A 19,432-nucleotide genomic window follows, 5' to 3' on the forward strand; every position below is an offset into this window, starting at 1 on the left:
GGACAGGGGTTGTTCCTCTGTCCTAGTCCTATTAGACCTCTCAGCGGCTTTCGATACCATCGACCATGATATCCTACTGCGGCGTCTCAGGGGGTTGGGAGTGGGGGCACTGTTCTCCAGTGGTTCTCCTCCTACCTCCTGGGACGTTAGCAGTCGGTGCTGGCAGGAGGGCAGAGGTCGGCCTCGAGGCCTCTCGTTTGTGGAGTTCCTCAGGGGTCGGTCCTCTCGCCTCTCCTGTTCAACATCTATATGAAGCCGCTGGGTGAGATCATTTGTGGTTTCGGGGTGGGGTATCATCAGTACGCTGATGATACCCAACTTTTTCTTTCCACCCCGAACCAACTCAGTGATGCCCTCGACGTGATGTCCCGTTGCCTGGTGGCGGTTCGGGTCTGGATGGGGAGGAACAGGCTTCGGCTTAATCCCGACAAGACTGAGTGGTTGTGCGTGCCGGCATCTCGGGAAATTCAGGCTATTCCATCTTTAACCATGGGGGGTGAGTTATTACCCCCCGTAGATAGGGCTCGCAACTTGGGTGTCCTCCTGGATTCACAGCTCAATCTGGAAGATCATATAGGAGCTGTGACCAGGGGGGCTTTTGCCCAGGTTCACCTGGTGCGCCAGTTGCGACCCTATCTGGACCGGGATGCCCTGCGTACAGTCACTCATGTGCTCGTGAACACGTATAGACTACTGCAATGCCCTGTACATGGGGCTGCCCTTGAGGACCACTCGGAGGCTTCAACTGGTGCAGAATGCGGCCGCGCGAGTTGTGATGGGGGTCTCCCGATACTCCCATGTAACACCTCTACTCCGCGAGCTGCATTGGCTCCCAGTTGCCCTCCGGGTGAGATTCAAGGTGCTGGTGATGACCTATAAAGCCCTACATGGCATGGGTCCGGACTACTTACGGGAGCACCTCTTGCCGGCGTCAACTTCCCTTCGTCCTGTGCGCTCCCACAGAGGGCCTCCTCAGGGTGCCGCTGGTCAGAGTGCCGGCTGGTGGCCCCCAGGGGGAGGGCATTCTCTGTGGGCGCGCCAGACCTTTGGAATCAATTACCGGTTGAGCTCCGGATGGCTCCTGACCTTCGCTCTTTCCGCTGTGATCTGAAAACTTACCTATTTGAACAAGCCGGTCTGGTCTAATGGGTTTGGGGTATTTTATTTAGTAATTTTTAATTATTTATTGTAATGGGCTAGTTCTATTTAATCTTATTTTTAACTTTTGTATATTGTATTTTTATTGCCCTGTACACCGCCCTGAGTCCTTCGGGAGAAGGGCGGTATAGAAATAAAATAAAAATAAATAAATAAATAACAAGATTTTCTCTTGTTTGCAGCACAGATTTTTATTTATTAAGTCCAGAAATGGCTTGTTTTTTTGGTATTGGATCAGAGTAGATTTATCTAGCAATCTCACACCCTGAGCTTGCAGAAAAGCGTATTTCTCGTATTTATCTTTGGGAAAATAAAACAGAAGGGGATTCACAGCTCCCGCCACCATCCATCCTCGGGACCGAAAGTGATTTCGTTTCTCGCTAGGCCGAGATGAAAGCTCGTTGCGATTTGTTCCCTTGTGCTGTTTTAGGAACTCATCTGATGGGGCGAGCACAAATTAGGGCCATGACACGCCAGGTGCAGGACAAAATGCAGAAGCGATTCAGGGGCACAGGCCCAGCTTTTATTTGCCCGTAGCATCTTGAAATAAACCTGCAAACCACAAGGCAGATGCCAAGCACAGTTGTTACCAATTTAGACAATATTGTCAGTGCTTTTGACACAAGGGATGACGTGGTTTACTGGCCTTTTCCTGCACGGCTGTTTGTCTTACCTGTCTTGATCAGAATTTTGGGTCTAGGTGTTAAGGAATAATGTTCTCTACGACGTTCAACAACGTTCTTGGCTTCCAACTGCCAGCTTATGGTAGGGAAACCTGACTTGACACTCTGGTTTGTGGATTAAAGAGACATTCAGGTCTATAGCAAGGTTTCCCTTCTTCCGGATATCTGTAACTCCGATGCAAAAGTCATTTTGCCCCAGTCAAACGTCGGCATGTTTTTGCCCTAAGCCTCCTCCTCACTCCCATTTACAAACAAGATCTGAAATGGAAACCTCTCCAATCGCAGAAAGAAATCTGGGACACTTTTAGCCACTCTTGGACACTTTCAACCTACAAGCAGCCACGTGAATCATTTGGCAGGAAAAAGCAACTTACAGATTCGCCCTCCTGTATGGAGCAACGTGGAGCGTAAAGGCGCAAAATCGACACCGGTGAGAGCGGTCTATCAGGGCAACCTGGTCTGCCCAAAATACTGGGACGGACTCGGCTGCTTCCGCTTTCGCCTTTCATCCCCAATCTAGGAGACTTCAGCGGAAGTCGCTTCTTCGACAGACTATTTGTGTGTTAAATTCTTTTGTCGGTAAATTTAAAAATTTAACTGCTCTCAAGTCTTGTTGGCTTTCAAGGTGACCCGGGATCCTGAGCTGTTTTTCCTACCGTGACTAAGGCAGCTGAGAATTTTTAAAACAGGAAAAAACCATGACAAGAAGAAAAAAACAACTAAGTGAAAACATGTGACTGAGTCATGCGGTTCTGACTTCTTTGGGACCAAGATTTAGTTCACCCAAGCCATTCCCAGAAAACTGGGATTGCTTCTTCTAAGAAGGCCTGTCTCCAGACTGATTTCTGAATCCAAGCCACTTTTGAGGCAAGGAACCCAGTTAGGAAGGCAATGGCAACCACCAGATGGAGAATTTAATCCTAAACAGTTCATCACATGACTATTCCCCCCCCCTTTTCTGGATATTCTGGAAATGCAAACGGTGCAACTTTCCCAGAACTTGATTCTTCTTTCCCGGCTGATGAAAAGTAAGATGCCTTTTTGCGAACCGTGCTGATAAACCTTTGCAGAGAGACCCAGAGCAGCCGTACGCTTCAGACTCTGCACAGCTCTCCTGATGCCAAGACGGGCCTCCTACAAAACGGGAGCCGCATGGGGGGCCCTTCAAGGACTCAAAGTGTGGCAATGGCCGTCAGCTTGCCGAATCTTTCCATCGGGAAGAGACCGTTGCACAGGGTGGGGGACGTTACCTGGGGCAGAAGGAAAGCTCCCGCCTGCAGCAGAGCTTAAAAAGATAAGTTGCCCCAAAGCTATGATGGAGCTGCAGCTGGAGAAGGTGCCCCCAGCTGGAAAAACGAGGCTAGTTCTGCTAGGCTGGTCAAACCTCTCTATCCAGCAGCACTCTATCTTGTTCCAAACACGAGGAAGCAGTTTAGTCCTGCGCTAGCTGGCAATGGATATTTCCTCCATTAGCTTCTGTAGCCAGGCTCAGATGCGGGTGAAACGGGTGTTTCTCAACCTCAATCTCTTTAAGAGGTGTGGACTTCAACTCCCAGAATTCCCCAGCCAGTATGTGGGTCCCACCTACTTAAAAGACTGGCAAGCACTGCTCTATGAACGAAACACAGTTAATAGGTGTGCGCACGCACACGCACACACACAGACACACACCCCTACGTATATAAGAACACAAGGGAAATAAAAACCTGGCTTTCTTTCAACTTTTACAACTCCAAGAGGAGAACGTAAAATCTGGAACTTTGAGCTGACATAAGGACTAGGAACCTGTTTTTTTCTCTTTTTAAATCCAGATCCACACTCACGCCTGAGTGGTCAACTTCAGGATTACAGCCCACGTCCACCCTGAAAAGGGACATCCGGCTCCTCCTTGCGTGGGTTTCAAGAACGTGTCCCCCCCCACGTGTTTGGGGGGGGAGAGAAAAATTGACAAGCTTTCATTGAAGGGAGAAGAAAAATACTCTTTTCTTTGGAGTGAAAGAGTAAACAGTAAACAACAACGGCTGGAAAACCTGCTCTAGGGACAATCTGTGCCTTTCACTTCCGACGGTGAAGCCAAGGACGCTGTGCGAGTTTAGCAATCTCAAGGAAGACAAAACGCCTTGTGACATTTGTGCAATTTTTATGGCTTTTCGGTGTCCCCGTGGTAAAGCGTGTACAAATAAAGAGGAAAAGGGCTTCACAGAGATTGGGGAGGGAGGGAGGGAGGGAGGGGAGGGGGTGCCAGAAGGCACCCTGACCCACACCAATCGCCCGGGTTGGCCAACCGGCTTCCCTTGATCACCTCCAGGGTTGAACCAGCATCGTTTTCCTACTTTCCAAGACAGGGGGGCAGCCCCTCCCCGAATGAGGGCCATAAACATAATTTTAAAACAGGGACCGTTTTTTTCTCCCGGCTTCCTTGCCGTCCGCCATGATTGTCAACCGCCCCATCCCCAAAAAGGGGGATTTTCACAAAGAAGATTGTGCCAGCACAGTCTCCGAGCCCAGAACCCAGCGTGGCCCGAAAGAGGTGTGGAAAGACAAAGGGACCAGACGAGGAGGGAGGGGCACGTCAGCCCCCCCCAGCATTTCATTAATACTGCTTGTGAGAGAGACAAGAGACACGCGTGTGCAAGCGTGCGAGGGAAGAAACACGGGGCCGGGATTTCTGCCCGGTTCACAAGTCACAAAACCGTCAAAGAAGCAGGAGCTCCCTCGACGTGTATAAACAAGAATATAAGGTAGGTATAAAAGATTATGACGTAGAATTAAAAACAAAACAAGACCAAAATAATAATAATAATAACAACAACCACCTGCTGAGCTCTTTCCTTCCCGAGCATCTTTTCCCGTGTTGGATGTCGGAGGGGGAATAAAAATAAGATACCCCGTCGGTTCCTTCCAAGGTCGCCTGGATGCCTCCCGGAGGGTCTCCAAGTACCGCCCCTCCCGGGCTGGCAGGGAGGGGGGGGTCTTCCTGGGCAGCCCCCCGAGATTTGGCGGGAAGGTTGAGCCTCAGCCCACCTGTGTTCGTGACCCCCCTTGGTGGCTTTTGTCCCCCCCCAGGAAGACTTGGGGGCTCTTTGCAAAGGGTCGGGGGGGGGAGTGAGGAAGAGACCCCCCCCCTCCACGCTGCTACACAGAATAATGTCCCATCGCGGTGGATGGTGGCCTCCCTGGCTTACTCCGAAAAGGGCGGAAAAATGTTCAGCTCGGGAAATTCTTCGCTGCTGTAGTTGGGTCCTTGTTCCCCCAGCATGGACAGCATATCCTGGAAAGCCAGAGAGAAGAGCCGGAACTGTTATAACCCGGAATGAAGCAACCCCTGCGGTTAAACCGGGTTCGCTTCTGGAAGCACGCAGGGCTCGAGGGAGGAGGGGGGGAGGAGGAGGAGACCCACGAGCCGTAAAACCGACCTGCGTTTTTCCCCTTCGCGCTCATTCCTTGACTTACGGCCTCAACCGGGACCGGAACTTTGGTCGCTAAGCGATGAGGCCTCTAAGCAACTCATCGGACCCAGTTTTGCGACCCTTTTTACTACGGTTGTTAAGCAAATCAGACAACGGCAAGACGCCGCAACCTTCCTAAATGTGAACCGGTTGTCAAAGGGACCGAGTTGTGACTGCAGGGGTGGCGCGACAGTTGTGACCGTTGTCGCTTTTCCGAGGCCATCTTGATTTCGAACCGTTGCTAAACAAACGGTCGTAAGTTGAGGACTTCTTGTACAATCCTTCCGCTCCCCCTTGGTTGCTTCTTATCGCTGGTAAATGACTCACCGGGAAGACCTCTGGCTGGGTAGACTGCTGCTGGACATGGGGCTCGCCTGAGCTCTGCCACTGTGGCCAAACGCCGACTCCTTCTGCTGTCCGTGCCTGGAACGGGGCCGGATTCTGCCCGCTCTCTCCAGCAGCTGAGGAAAGATAAGTGAGAAAGAGAGACCTTGGGTTAACGTAGCCTTAGTCTAAAGTAGGGTCTGTTTCCCGTCTGGACTTCCTGGACAGGCCGACGGGAAGGAAGGAGAACCCACAAGAGACAAAGGCCTTTCGGTCCCCTTTTCAGCAACCGGCTCTGGGTTGGAAAGACACAGCTAAATGGCCTCTGGGGTCCTTCCCAGCTGCCCAGAGCAGCTCATTTAACACCCACTGACTGCAAAGGCACCACGGCGACCAGGAGACCAAGCCTGTGGGCAGCCGAGGGACTTACCGAAAGGGGCGTTCCGACCGGGGTAGGGACCCCCGGCTGGCGAGGCCGCGGAACCGGGATTTGGCATGGGGCCGAAAGAGGACGGCGTGGCCTGGAAGCTGCCCATGGCAAAAGAGGGGGGGCGAGTCTTCACCGGCTGGGAGGCCGCTGGCTGGAGAAGGCAAAGAGCAGAAAGGAAGCGATAAATTTTCCAAACTTCCTCCGGAGCGATTTCCTTTTCGGCTTTTCTAAGAGAAGCCCAGGCCGTGGGGAAGAGCCCCAGGGCGGGAAGGGGGCGGTGCTGGGGGCCCTCAGGGAAGCTTTAGGACTACCCCCCAACGAGAGAGGCCGCTGGTCAGCAGGCAAAGGGGTGGCCCTTGGAGTTCTCACCCTCGACCCCAAGTGACACTTCTGGGGGGAAGGAAGAAAAATTACTTGGGCCGTGAAAGGCGGGCGCGACCCTGAAGCCCAGCCACTTCCGGAGACCTGGCCGGGGCTGGCGTGGCGAGAGAGGTGGGCCAGGATGGGTCCGGCCGCGGTCGAGTGTGCCCGGCCGGGGGGCAGGACGTTCACCGGAGGCGCCAGGGTGCCACTGCTGCCGGAGGGGAAGAGCAGAACGGAAGGGAAAGGAGACGCTCTCAGACACGGCTGCTGAGGGGGAAGCCCCCAGGACACCCCTCCCTCGCCCACCCCCAGATTCGGCTGCTCCGTGGTAAAGAGCAGAGCCGCATGGAAGAAACCTTACCGGAAGCTCTCAGCGGGGCGGGAAGCCCCGAAGCTGTTCCCCGGGGCGAAGAGGGGCTGGCTGGTGGGCACCGAGTTGGCTGGAACGGGCTTCCTCTGCTCTGCAGGAGAGAGACCCCAAAGGCGGGCCTACTTTAGAAAGCGCCCCACGGAAGGGAGGCCGCGGGGGGACGAGGCCTGGCCCCCCCGCCCTGTACCTGGGCTGATGCCGCTGTAGAGCTCACTTAAGCGGGGGTCCGGCTCCTGGCCGAAGAGGACCCCGGGCTTCTCCAGAGGCTTGCTGTGCTCGGGGCCAGAGGCGCTCACGGCCTGAAGGGCAGCCTGGAGAGAGAGGAAGAAAAAGAGAGAGCGCCAAGTACTTATCCGCCCTCTGCGCTTCCTGGCGCCTGGCGCCCTCGCCCCCCCCCCTTACCTGCGGGTGCTCGTAAGTGGCTAAACTCTCTCTGCCGGGAACCACGTCGAGCTCTGCCGGCTGGGCTGGCTGGGGCCTGAAAGGCAGAGACTCCGGTGGGCACAGGGAGCAGCGGGGAGCCGGGAGCCCTCGAAACCACTCCAGGGCCCTTACCTGGCGGCCAGGTGCCCCGGGCCCATCTCCGCAGGCAGGCTGACGTTGGGGCCTAGCTGAGGTCGCTGCATTGCATTGGCGCCGGGCGGGCGGGTGTCCTGGCCGGCGTTCCTGCAGGGAAGGAGAACCGTCAGGCAGGCAGGCCGCCCCTTCGGGGACAGAGGGGGCCGCGGAGGAGGCTTTGCACCCAGGAGTTAAAATCCTCCGTCGACCCAGGAAGCTTTCCCAGCTGTGCAAACCAGGCCAGGCCGTCAAGGCCAGGCCATCCCCAAACAGCCCCCGCTGTGCCCTCCAAGCTGCTTCTGGCTTTCCAGGAAGACCCTCCAGTGGCCCCAGCCTTGGGGGGCTCCCAAGGCAAAGTGGCCACCCCCAGCTGGCCTGCAGACCCCCAACCTTTCCCCGCCCCTGAAGCTAAACAATGGAGATGGGGATGGAGATGGGTTGGTTTTCTGGAGACCGTGACCGTTAACCCACATCGCCGTGAAACGAAGCCGAGGGGCTCCTCCTGCTGGCCGGCCTCCTCCCCGTGAGAAAGTCCCGCCCACTTGCCCTGACATCATAGCAGGGCGACCAATCGCAAGGAAGGCAGGCTGAGCCTCCGCGGAACGAGCAGGCAGCTCAAGTTTTCCCCCCACCCCATGTTGGATCCGGTGGCTGCTCTGGGGCCATTCTGCCGATGGCGAAGCCCCCCCACCTCGAGGGCGAGCTGGGTGCAGTCCGTGCTGGGGGGGGGCGTCCCGAGTACATACTTCACGTTGGTGTTGGTGCAGATGATGTACTCGATCTCGTCCGAGTAAGGGTTCTGGAAAGTGAAGGAGCTAGTCCGCATCCAGAGCCATTCGCGGTTCTTGGATCGGAAACGGAACATGACGGACAGCACCTGGCCCTTTAACTTCACCACCTGGAAAAAGGGGGTGCACCCCGTCAGGCGCCGCCAGGAGTCCAGGGCTTGACCCGCAAAGACTCCCGAGGGTTCCCCCCCCCGCCTTCGGGAGGGCCAATGCGCCCTTCTGCTGGCTTGGGGGGGGGAGGGAGAATGTGCCCCACCATCTTGCTCTAAAACGAGGGGCCCCAAGAGACTATGGAGTCTCTGGGACCCACCAGGCAGAGCGCTCCCTCTCCTAAAGCAGGGGGCCCCCAAACCTGGCCACTTTTAAGTCTTGCGGAGTTCAACTCCCAGAATTTCTCAGCCAGCTATTCTGAGAGTTGAACTCCACCGGCCTTAAAGTGGCCAGGTTTGGGAGACCTGGTGGCTCCTAGGCCCACCTTTCAACAGGGGCCTGGAGGGCCGAAGTGGGTGATGATGGTTATGGGGTGGAATGCTGTGTGATGGACCCTTTGCACACACACCCCCTTCTCTCTCTCTCTCTGCCCCCTCTCTCTCTCTTTTTCTGTCTCCACGCCTTCTGCGCTAAGCCTGGACACGTCTTAGGCGATCCCGGCTCCAGCATCCAGGCCTGGCTCTGCCGATGGCCAAAGCCGAGCTGCCCTGCGGTGGGGTTACCTGCTGGAAGCTGTCCCTCAACAGCTGCTGGTCTTCAGGATGGCAGAACTCGACAATGTCCTTCCCCAGGAGTTCCTAGCAAGGAGGGGAGACGCCGTTGGCAAAGCAGCCCCTTCCCCTCCCTCCTCCGGGGCCACGGAAGAGGAAGCCCTGCGTAGCCACACCTGGCTCCTTTTTCTCCCGAGTTTGCTTGGGCCACAGAGAGATGGCCCTGAAAATCTCTCCAAAGAGAGAAAAGCTCCGGGACCCTACCTGGGGCTTGTAGCCCACCGTGGCCATGCAGCGGTGGTCCACGAAGGTGAACAGCCCGTCCGTGTTGTGCCGGGAGATGAACTCGCTGGGCTGACATACCGTGTTCATGTCGGTGCAGCCGGGGGAGCTGGTGACCTAGGAAGGATGGGAGAAAACCCCAGTGAGTGCTGGGGGTGGGTGGGCTCTACCCTCCGGGAGATCGATTGTCCCCCGAGGAGCTTGGGGGAGCTTAGGGGAATGATCCCCGCACAACCGCACACAGCTTCGGCCTACCTGCAACCTGCCAATGGCCACCAGGCAGAATTTGCTGCCCTGTCCAGCATCCGGGTCGTCGTCGGGCAGGGAAACTCCTGGGAAGGAGGATTCGAATTCAGAACCACTTCAAGCCAAACGGCTTCCACAGGCAACGGTTTGGGGCTTCTCTACACCCCCCCCAGTTGTTGTTGTTTTTAACGGCTGCAGACTGTCGGAAGGGGGGGGGGAGGAGAACCCAGGCAGCTGAAGCTCTGCTGGACACGGCAGGATTGCCAGGTGAGTTACCTGCTGGGGGCCAGGCTTTGATGTAGCCCGTGCAGTGGACGACCACAAAATGGGGCTCCCCCTCTTTGATGGCACCCAGCCCATTCCTGGAAAGTGAAGAGATTTGGCAAGGGTTTGTAGGCCCTCAAACCAACTAAACCAACGTCTCCTCCTCCAGAAGTCCCACACGCGGGCTGTCTTGCTCCAGTTTCCACAGACAGCCCTTACCTGCACCGATTCCTCATGTAGCTGAGCCGGTTCATGGAGACGGGATCGACCGTCGCATTCCCACATCTGCAGCACGAGGGATTAAAAAAAATCTGAATTTCAGCTTTCTGCCAGGACAGAGAGAGGCTGATGCAGAGGCCCCCACTGCACCGATCTGCTAAACTGGCAGGGGCTGACAGCCCCACCCCCACCAGGTGTCGTGGCCAGTGTTACACGAGCCCCTCCCCCTGCTGACCCAACTGCCTGTCCTTGGCCCCGAAGCAGCACAATCCTGGCTTCTTGTGGCCAGGCAAGGATTAGTGGCTAAAAGAAACCGTGCTTAAGTCAGGCTGGGGGATTCTGGGAGTTCAAGTCCACATGTCTTAAAGTGGCCGCGGTTGGACACCCCTGACGTAAGTGAAGCACGCTGCCCCCTTCAGCACAACAGCTGGATCCCAACGTACCTCATCCGACAGATGAAGGACCTCCGGGACCCCATGCACATCCTCATGGACTGCTGACCCTCCTTCTTGACTGTCCCCGTCTTCAGATCCAGGATGCGGCCTGAGGAAGCCGAGCCAAGCCACAAAATGAGGACCGGGCTGCTTCCGGCAGCGGAGGAGGAGGAGGAGGAGAACAGTCTCTCCGCGTCCCAAACCCAGCCGAGCCGGCGGGGAAAACCTACCACTCAGGGCGTTCTCCGAGGTGGACAGCTGTTCCCGCAGCTTCTCCACGTCGTCGGGGTGCACCTGGTCGTACAGGGTGCTCCCGAACCACTCCGACTGGGGCTGGTTCAGGACGGGCGTCACCGAGTCGGAGACGTAGACCACCCGGCCCGTCTCGCAGGAGACGATGAAGAGGAAGCCATCGGCCGCCTCCAGGATCAGGTGTTTCAGCTCCTGAGGGGGGGGGAGGAAGAGCAAGTGAAATGGGGCGCAGGGCCTAGGACCAAGGAGCCCCCTCTGATGCGGACACGCAAGGCTGCCAACTCTCCTGCACACTGGCCGCACCACAAAGGGTGCCAAGCAGAACTAGGGAGCTCTGCAAAGGAGAGCAGAATCACAGAGTTGGAAGGGACCCTGGAGGTCATCTAGTCCAACCCCCTGCTCGAGCAGGAGATTCTCTACCATTCCAGACAAACGGCTGTCCAGTCTCTTCTTAAAAACCTCCAGTCTTGGAGCACCCACAACTTCTGGAGAGAAGCCGTTCCCCTGATTAATTGAAATTCAAACTCGGCCAGAGTGGCAGACCCCACCCCCACCCGAGATCCCTAGGAGACTAAAAACTCACAACCCTCCGGCCCCCTCCTCCACCCAGAAACGCAGAGGCGGGGGGGGGGGGGGAGAGAGACCTGGTCGGTGAGGAAGGAGGGTTTGTAGCTGCCATCCGTGGAGGTGTTCCCGGTGCCCCGCAGCGACTTCATGTGGGAGACGGCCATGCGCAGGATGGTCAGCTTGTCCGGCTTGCGGGCCAGGGCGCTGCAGGTGGGCACCATGTCGGAGAGCTCCGTGATGTAGGCGGTCATCTTGTTCCGGCGCCGGCGCTCGATCTCGCTGTGGTTCTCCCTGGGGAAGGAGAGCGGAGCAGAGAAAGGGAGGCGGTGGCTCTGGAGGAAGGGCCGGGCTTGCCAAGAGGAGGGAGGGTGGGCAGGTGGGGAGGGGCGGAAGGAGGGCGGAAGGAGGGCCAGGGGGTGTTAAGGCCTGGAAAGGGGAGGCGTGCCGGGCATGCAGACGGAGGAGAGCAGAAAAGACCTCCAGGGGGGCTGCACTGGAAATAATTGAGGGACAGAGAAGCATATTTATTTGCAAAAATGGTGGACTGCCCATCTTGCCACAGGGTAACTCTTGGTGGTTTACAATCATAAAAATCTGTCTATCCATATCTCTCCATCATCCATCTATCTATCTATCTATCTATCTATCTATCTATCTATCTATCTATCTATCAATCAATCTATCTATCAATCTATCTATCTCCACCCAACATAAATAAGTTAAAACCAATCATTAAAATCCAATTACTCGATCAACAATGAACTTTGGGAAGCTCTTAGAAAGGGCTTGGAGGTCAGGGTCCGATGGGGACTGTGAATGGAGCCTCCATGAACAGAGACAGCCTATCTGTGTGGTGGTGGGAGTGAGAGGACGGGGGGGGGGGGAGAGAGAAACTAATTAATAAGGAAACCAGCAGCACCTGGAAGCATGGAATGGAAGATGGATCTGGGTGGATGACGTAGTGAAGAAAGAAAAGGCTTTAGGCGGGTTTAATAGGGGAAAAAATGAAGTTTTAAATGGCTCAATCCTTGCTAGTCACTGGAGGGAGGAAATCTCTGCTGGGGGGTGTGTGAAGAGGACGACGCAGGAGAGACAAACGGAGCCGTCCTGGGGTGCTTTACGGCCGGTCTCTCCAACCTTGGCAACTGACTCGTATTTACGACGGCTGCAGTCTCCCATGATCCCCTTTCTCAACCTCCTGACAAGCAAAGTCAATGGGGAAGCCAGATCCAATTAACAACCCTGGGGCTAACAACTGCAGTGACTCGCTTAACAACGGCAGCAAGAATGCTTGTAAAATGGAGCAAAATCCACTTAGCAACAGAAACGTTCGCCTCCGTTGCGGCCGTCGGCCAAGGACTGCCGGTATCAGACAGCAGCATTTTAAAAACAACGGCGTCACCGACAAAGGCAACGCCTCCCTCCAAGGGAGACCCGGAGACTTCAATGAGTCCACGAAACCCCAGCTACTCTCAGCCCCACTTGAGGCCCGGCCTGCTACCCTTTCTGGCTGGTTTTTCACGGCTTCCAACCGAGAGGCTGGTTCCCAAAACTCTGTATCAGCTTTCGAGCCCTCGATTAAGGAAGAAAAAGGGGGAGGGGGGGCAGGAGGCTGCAAAGGTGGTGGGTGGGAAGCAGAAGACAACCGGGGGGGGGGGGAGTGAACAAACTGTGGCTTGTCATGCGTGGAGAATCCAAAGCCTCTGTCTTCCTACCTGGCCAATCTTTCCTTATCCGCTGAGCTCTGCTCGTCATCAGACCTAGAAATAAAACGGGGGAGCTAAGCTAAAACTCCGGAGGGGGTGGGTGGGTTTCTCCTCCCAGGCCAAGAAAGAGAAGGGGGAGCCCAGCCGACGGGCCTGGTTCTCACCGGAGGAAGTCCAAAGTATGAGGAGGGGGTTGGCGTGACCCGACAAGCCACACGGTGCAGAAAAAAGAGAGAGGGTGAGAAAGAAGAGATAGAGGGAGGGAAGGGCGGATGGAGGGATGGATGGAGGGATGGATGGAGCAATGAGGGAGCCGAGGGGATCTCATTTCAGGAGTTGGGGTCTGAACCAGGGAGGCAAACTCTGCCCCCCGCCCCAACAAACTGCAAGCCCCTCAGTGCAGAAAAACGTAAGAAAAAGCAAGAATTCTTCCAGGGTAAAACAGAAAATTACTGGACGAGACCCAGCCTCAGACTTTTGAGCGCCACTCTCAGCAGAGTTGATTTTATTATGCCTCTAATCCAAGGTTTCTGAGGACTTCCACTCCCAGAATTCCCCAGCCAGCAACCTCACGGTTCTCATAACCCCAAGCCATTTCCTAAAACTGACAAATAAAGAGGTCAAGGTGCTAGCAAATCATAAATTACAAAAACACACCTGGGTTCCAGAGGCCGTTCTCTTTTTCCAGCCAACCACTTTGCGACTGGAAAAGCAAGGAGCCTTGATGCGTAATATTGAAGGATAGCAAAACATATCGATGTTAAAGCCTCCTGCGTTGCTTTAGTTAACTCAGCTTAATTTCAAGGCCAGAACGAGGCCAGGTTGGCCTCCAAAAAGCCACGGATTTTGCAAAGAATCAGGGAAGAAGTCTGCTTGTGTTCAAACATGGGAAACGCCACTTCTCGCTTCGCAGGACGGGCTCAAGGGATCGATTCTCCTCCTGGCCGGGCAAAAATTCTTACCTGGCAAACCGCTCTTTGTCGGTGGAGAGCTGGTCATCCTCACATCTAGAAAAACAAGGAGGAGGATGTCATGAAAGGGCTTGAGAGGGCCAGTGGGGTGAATGAAAAGGGGAAGCTCCCTTTCACAGGTGAAACATCCCCGTTTCCCGGGGTAAAGTTCTTGGAAACCTCTCTGAACCAAGCTGCCTTCAAGAGCACGTTCTCTTTCTCCCCTGCCCCCGGAGGTTTGGAAGAAGAGACTGGACAGCCACTCGTCTGGAATGGCTCAAGGGACTAGAAGTCCTCCGAGGCCCCACCCAACTCCCTTATCCTGTTCTGCCTCTATCCCCCCCCCCCCCCGATGGAAAAGAAGCTCACCTCAGAAATTTGCTGTTCCCGTCACCGTCTTCATCAAAATCGAGCCTAAAATGCAAACAGGGGATTGCGGGCGAAGTCCTTCCAGGTCAGCCCCCCCCCTTGAGCGGAGAGAAGGTCACACCTCTTCTTCTGCCCCCCCCACTTGTCGGGCCAAACCCCACCTAGCCTAACGTACCCCGTCCTCCGCTTGCTGCTCCTCTGGCTGAGGCTCCCTGCTGCTCCCGCCGTGCCCGAGGCGGCTCCCAAGGAAGGGACATCCGCGGCCATTTCTGGAGAGGCGGAGAAACGGGACGGTTTCTGGAGGGGCTGGGCGTTTATTAATCCAAGTTATTTACCACTCAAATCGTCACGGAAAGACTCTGGGCAGCTTACAAAGACATTAATCCTAACATTAAGTCCTCAGCTTGCAACAGTTCACTTAGGGACTGCTTGAAGTTACAGTGGCACTGAAAAAAAGCGACTTAGGGCCATTTTTCTCATTTATGACCGCTGCAGCACCCCTTCTGATAAGCAAAGTTTTTACTTCAATAGCAGCGCAATTCAAACGGAGCATGTTGGAGATGGCTTTGCTGGCCAGAAAATACCCCAAAGACCCCCCATGCAAAAGAAGGCCCAACTGAATTAAGTAGCAAAGGTTGCAGAAGCAAAGAAACAAATTAGGAACCACCTAAAGCATTCTTAAAAGTCCCCCCCCCTTTTTTTAAAGCAGCTAAAAAGATGAAAAAACTATCTGGAATCAGAAGAACACACTAGATTTTCCTAGAATGTGTATAAACAGGAGAAAAAAAACACAATTTCTTCCCAGAAAAGAATTTTAACTGTTGATTTCCTGGCAGAATTTTTTTTTTCAAGATTTGGACTTTTGAAAGAAAATACCTCAATTGCACAGACCACACCAAACTGGTAAAAAAAAATCTATCTTGCTACACCTACAACAAATAAATATTTACAGGCAGACTCCACTGGCCTTTTGGTTTCAAAACTGAATTGGAATATGAAAACAGAAACATTTAGAGTAGCAATTTTGCAATAACAAGAAGTCCCTGATGTCACAACCCTTTCAACATGAAACACGGTAGTTATCGTCCTCCCAGCTGCAATCTCTCCAGCCTCTACACCAAGCCCAAAGACATTTTTTAAACCACAGATGCTGGGTCAAACCTGGGGCTTTAAATACACAGCCGACAACATCCGAAGCTCCGGCTTCTTTTCCAGAATAAAGTGTCTCTGCAAAAGAGCCTGGGGTCCGTCTCAAAACCCAGAAACAAAACATCTGAGGCTGGCCAAGCACTGACGTATTCCTCCAAAGAATTTCCAAAATAATTCTGTATACAAAGGCAGCTGGTGTGTGTGTGTGTGTGTGTGTGTGTGTGTGTGTGTGTGTGTGTGTGTGTTATCTGACAGGGCTTTCTAGGAAGTCTGCATCACAAAAAAGTGCATCAAACCTGACACTATCTTAAAAGCCACACTTGAGTTCCGGTAACTCTGAGAACTAAGAATTATTTAAGTCCAATAAAAGTTTTGCTGAGCATGCTGTGTGTGTGTGTGTGTGTGTGTGTGTGTGTGTGTACCAATGAATTATGCTTCCATTTGAGTTTCTCACAAACGTTTTTCAGGATAACAAAAAGGCTGATTAGAGAAGCAGAAAGGGTGGATGATTCCTTTGCAGATATGTTCCTGACTTACAACAGTTTGTTTAGTCACCTGAAAAAAGTGACTTGTGACCATTTTTCACACGACCGTTGCAGCATCTATCTCCGTGATCAAAATTCAGACACTTGTAATCAAAATTCAGGCGCTTGTGATCAAATTTCAGATGCCTGGCAACTGACTCATATTTATGACGGTCACAGTGTCCCCTTTTGTGACCTTCTGATAAGCAAAGTAAATGGGGGGGGCAGATTCACTTAACAACCGTGTTGCTAACTTAACAATTGTGGCAAGAAGGGTCATAAAAGGGGGCAAAACTCAATGTTTCACTTAGCAGCAGAAAGTTTGGGTTCAGTCGTGGTCGAGGACCCCCTGTACAGGCCAGATGCAACTCGCTCTTTCGTTTCTCTAACTCTGGGCCAAAACGAACTCAGCTTTGCCTACGCAACTCTTAAAAGACACTTTCTGTTATTATCCACCGTATCCTGAACTAAAAGCAGGATACGATTTTGCAACTGGAACCCAACAGTGTGTGTGTGGGGGGGGGGGGGAGATCAGATTTTGCAATCAGACTTTGAGAGGAGAGCAGAGATTTAATCGAGCACCGCCCTCCCTGGCAGGCAGGCCAGAAAGTCCAGGAGGCCACTGCTGCTTTGGCTGGGAGCGATGGGACTTGGGATCCTGCCCAGGGGTGCAGAGATAAACTGGATCCGGAAGGGCAGCGGGATGACCGCCCTGCTCCAAGCGGCCTCCTCGGGGCCTCGTCTTGAGGGTCCCGGGGGGGGGGTTGCGGCCCTCAGCCCCTGTCCGGAGCAGCGGAGAGCCAGAGCCGCTCCCCGTCAGGCAGGGCCCCCGGCTGGAAGGAGCCCCCGGCAGGAGAGGCTCCAGGCCCGGCCTGCTTCCTTGGCATCGTCTCCAAGGGCCGCCCCACAAGCGCTGCCCGGCGGCAGTCTAGCCCAATGGGCGGCTATTTCTGGCCCTGGGCAGCGGGTGGCCGCTCCTGCTGTCCTGCCAAGGCCTGGCCGGGCCCATGGGGCTCGGCCAGCCTGGACACGGCGGCTGGGGACTATGGGAGTTGTCTTCCAGAGCAGCTGGGCGCCCCCCCCGCAGCTTTTCTGGAGGGGATGGATGACGGAGCTGGAGGTCTCCCCGGGTGGGGCTGGGGAGGATGGGAAGGAGGGTCTGGGGGAGTCAGGGAGGCGCTGGCTGCGGAAGATGGGAAAGGGAGTCCCAGCAGGCAATGAGGGCCAAGACCCCCCGACCCCCTCCTGAGACCACCCCCCCTTTTCCCCCGAGCGACCCTCACTCACCCTGCCCCGCGGCGGCGGTTGCCATGGCTACACAGGCGGGCGCCCCCCCGCCCCGACTTCGCGGCCCCTCGGTCGCTCCGGGTCCAAGATGGCGGCGGCGGGCGATCCCTGACGGGGCGGGCTGCTGGAGGCAGCGGCCGCTCCCATTGGCTCGTCCCGCCAAGTGGGCGTGGCCCGCGGCGGCGTCGCTGCGGAAGGAGGCGTAGCCCAAAAGTAGGGGAAAAGTGACGCCGCGGGAGGCTTGAGCGCCGGGAAGGGGGCGGGGCGAAGGTGACGTCACGGGCCAGCTGGTGACGTCGCTTTAAAGGTCCGGCGTCACGCCGCTGTCCTTCAAGGGCAGCTCCCATCGTCCCCAGCCCGTCACGCGCATCACTACAGAGCCCGTCCGCCCAGCCTAACTGGCTGGCTTGACCTGTTCAAATGCAGTTTGCTTTGGTGTCCCGCAAGACCACCATGCATCCCCCTCCTGTTCCCTTGGACCACAATCCCCATCATCCTGGGCCAATAGACCTGGTGCTTCCTTATTTGGAAAGGTTTGGGGGCAACCTCCCTGTGCTGCCCCCACAGGAAGGAAAAGCCCTGTGCAACCCGAAGGACAGGGATCCTTTGGGAATGATGGGAGGTGTAGTCCAGCCCAAACCTCTCTCCACCTTTACCTCGTCCAGTCCTCAGACTGTGGCTGCCGCTGCCAAATGCTGCATCGGAAGGCACTGCAGGATGGCCCTCCCTCCTTCGCCTCCTGTCCAGCTGCACCAGCAAACGAATGGCAAGACCCAAAAAGACCCCCAGACACAGTGGAGGGGATCGCTGCCAGAAGGCCTTTTGCACATGCTCAGGAGCACAGCTGAAACTTCTCATCCCACCAGAGCTGCCCAGGTCCTCCCTTGGACACCAGTGGGAAAAAAAATCAGATTCCCACCCCCAGACGGACCATCAATCTCCGGCTCCTTCTCTCTCTTCCGCTGGGATGGCAGGAAACGCGATACTGCATTGCTGCCCCACCTTCTGAAGTATTCATGATATTTCCAGGGGCAGCTCGGAGGAGCCGGAGCAGCTCAGCAGCGCAGACCAGCGTGGCCTGGAGCCGAGGCCAGCAGCCCCCCAGCTTTCCGGAAGGGCAAGGAACGGCCTTCGGGTGCCCGGCGTGGAGTCCCTGTGGACCAGAGGGGACCCCTGCTCTTTCCAAGGAGCACCCTCCTTTTCCTTGCAAGAACATTCTCGTTTCTTGCAGCACTTCCCTGAATCCTGAGATTTCTCCTCCGTCTGCTGGAAACCTTTTGATCAGGTTGGTGTCAAGCAGACCAAGGTATCCGGGCTATGGAAAGTCCCACGACGGAGCCCTTTGTGGATGTGGACAAAGGCATCTGCCTGGCCTTCCTCTCCCTGATGTGTCTCTTCCTGCTGGTCATGATGGTGAGGTGTGCCAAGCTGATCGTGGACCCCTACACGGCCATCCCCACCTCCACTTGGGAGGAGGAACCCCTGGACTGATCTCCTGACAGCGACGGAAAGGAATTGTGGCATCCAAAAAAGCAACTGCCATCCCTAATCTCTCTTGGCTTTGGGGTTGGACTAGAAGACCTCCAAGGTCCCTTCCAACTCTGTTATTTTGTTTGTCATTGCTCCACGTGGCCTGCAGGAAATGCAGGGCCAAATTTATAGATTGGGGAATGTGTTTCACATACAACTCCCTTTTCCAATGGGGAAGGTTGGTCGTCTGAAAGACTGAAGTGGGGATTGTCTGTGATAATCCAGAGTTGCCCAAGAATTCTGCTTTCGCTTCTGTCTTCGACTTCCTCAAGGGAGGCAGACATTTGTGCTCCATCATCTGCTTGTATCCCAGGCCCAAAGTACACGAGTTTCTGCTTGCTGATTGTCTTCTCGGCCATGATTTAGTCCAGGACAGCTTGGCTGGGTCTTCTTGCTCCTCAGAAGGCTCTTGGTAATCTTTTGCAAGGGCAGCATAATTTAATAGCACGACCTTCTTTCCTTTGCTCAGAGCCGCACGGAAGGAGCACTGGAGGGAGCAGGGCTTCAACCGTCTTGACCATTTTCCGGGGGCTGCTGGAGATTGAGCAAAAGGGGGCAGATGATTAGCAGGGAATTGTAGGGCGGGAAAACCCACCAGGGAGCGAAAGGTTCAAAGACGAGGCATCTTTTCTCTGCACGTGTCCAAGTTTAGGGTGGAGAGAGAACCACTTCTGCTTGCAAGATGTAAAAGCAAAATAATAAACTAGTTTTTCTCCAGCGTTCTATTTCTTCTTTCATTCTGAGAAGCGGCCTCTGCAGCATCAGCTGCCTTTTTTCCTATTTGAACACCCTTTTCATTGATAAATGGAATTTTATTTGTAATTTATTA

General features: G+C 54.9%; 1 protein-coding gene across 2 annotated transcripts; it reads right to left on the reverse strand.

The window, feature by feature from the left end:
• Window positions 1–3,961: 3,961 nt before the first annotated feature.
• ARNT (aryl hydrocarbon receptor nuclear translocator) lies at window positions 3,962–17,211 on the reverse strand. 2 transcript variants are annotated; one of them, XM_081340607.1, is made up of 22 exons: window positions 17,074–17,211; window positions 14,289–14,382; window positions 14,114–14,158; window positions 13,757–13,801; window positions 12,804–12,848; window positions 11,166–11,379; window positions 10,500–10,713; window positions 10,279–10,378; window positions 9,836–9,901; window positions 9,629–9,714; window positions 9,362–9,438; window positions 9,089–9,223; window positions 8,837–8,911; window positions 8,082–8,233; window positions 7,333–7,443; window positions 7,180–7,255; window positions 6,965–7,088; window positions 6,769–6,868; window positions 6,459–6,618; window positions 6,045–6,195; window positions 5,618–5,751; window positions 3,962–5,112 (listed from the first exon to the last, which is right to left on the reverse strand). In XM_081340607.1, exons 1-22 carry the CDS (start codon window positions 17,096–17,098, stop codon window positions 5,023–5,025), a joined length of 2,319 nt encoding a protein of 772 aa, XP_081196733.1. In that variant the 5' UTR covers window positions 17,099–17,211; the 3' UTR covers window positions 3,962–5,022. The 2 variants fall into 2 exon arrangements, with proteins under 2 accessions (XP_081196733.1, XP_081196734.1); XM_081340608.1 differs by lacking the exon at window positions 12,804–12,848.
• Window positions 17,212–19,432: the final 2,221 nt, after the last annotated feature.

Source organism: Vipera berus (genome assembly GCF_964194415.1).
Source record: "Vipera berus genome assembly, chromosome: 16".
NCBI lineage: Eukaryota > Metazoa > Chordata > Lepidosauria > Squamata > Viperidae > Vipera > Vipera berus.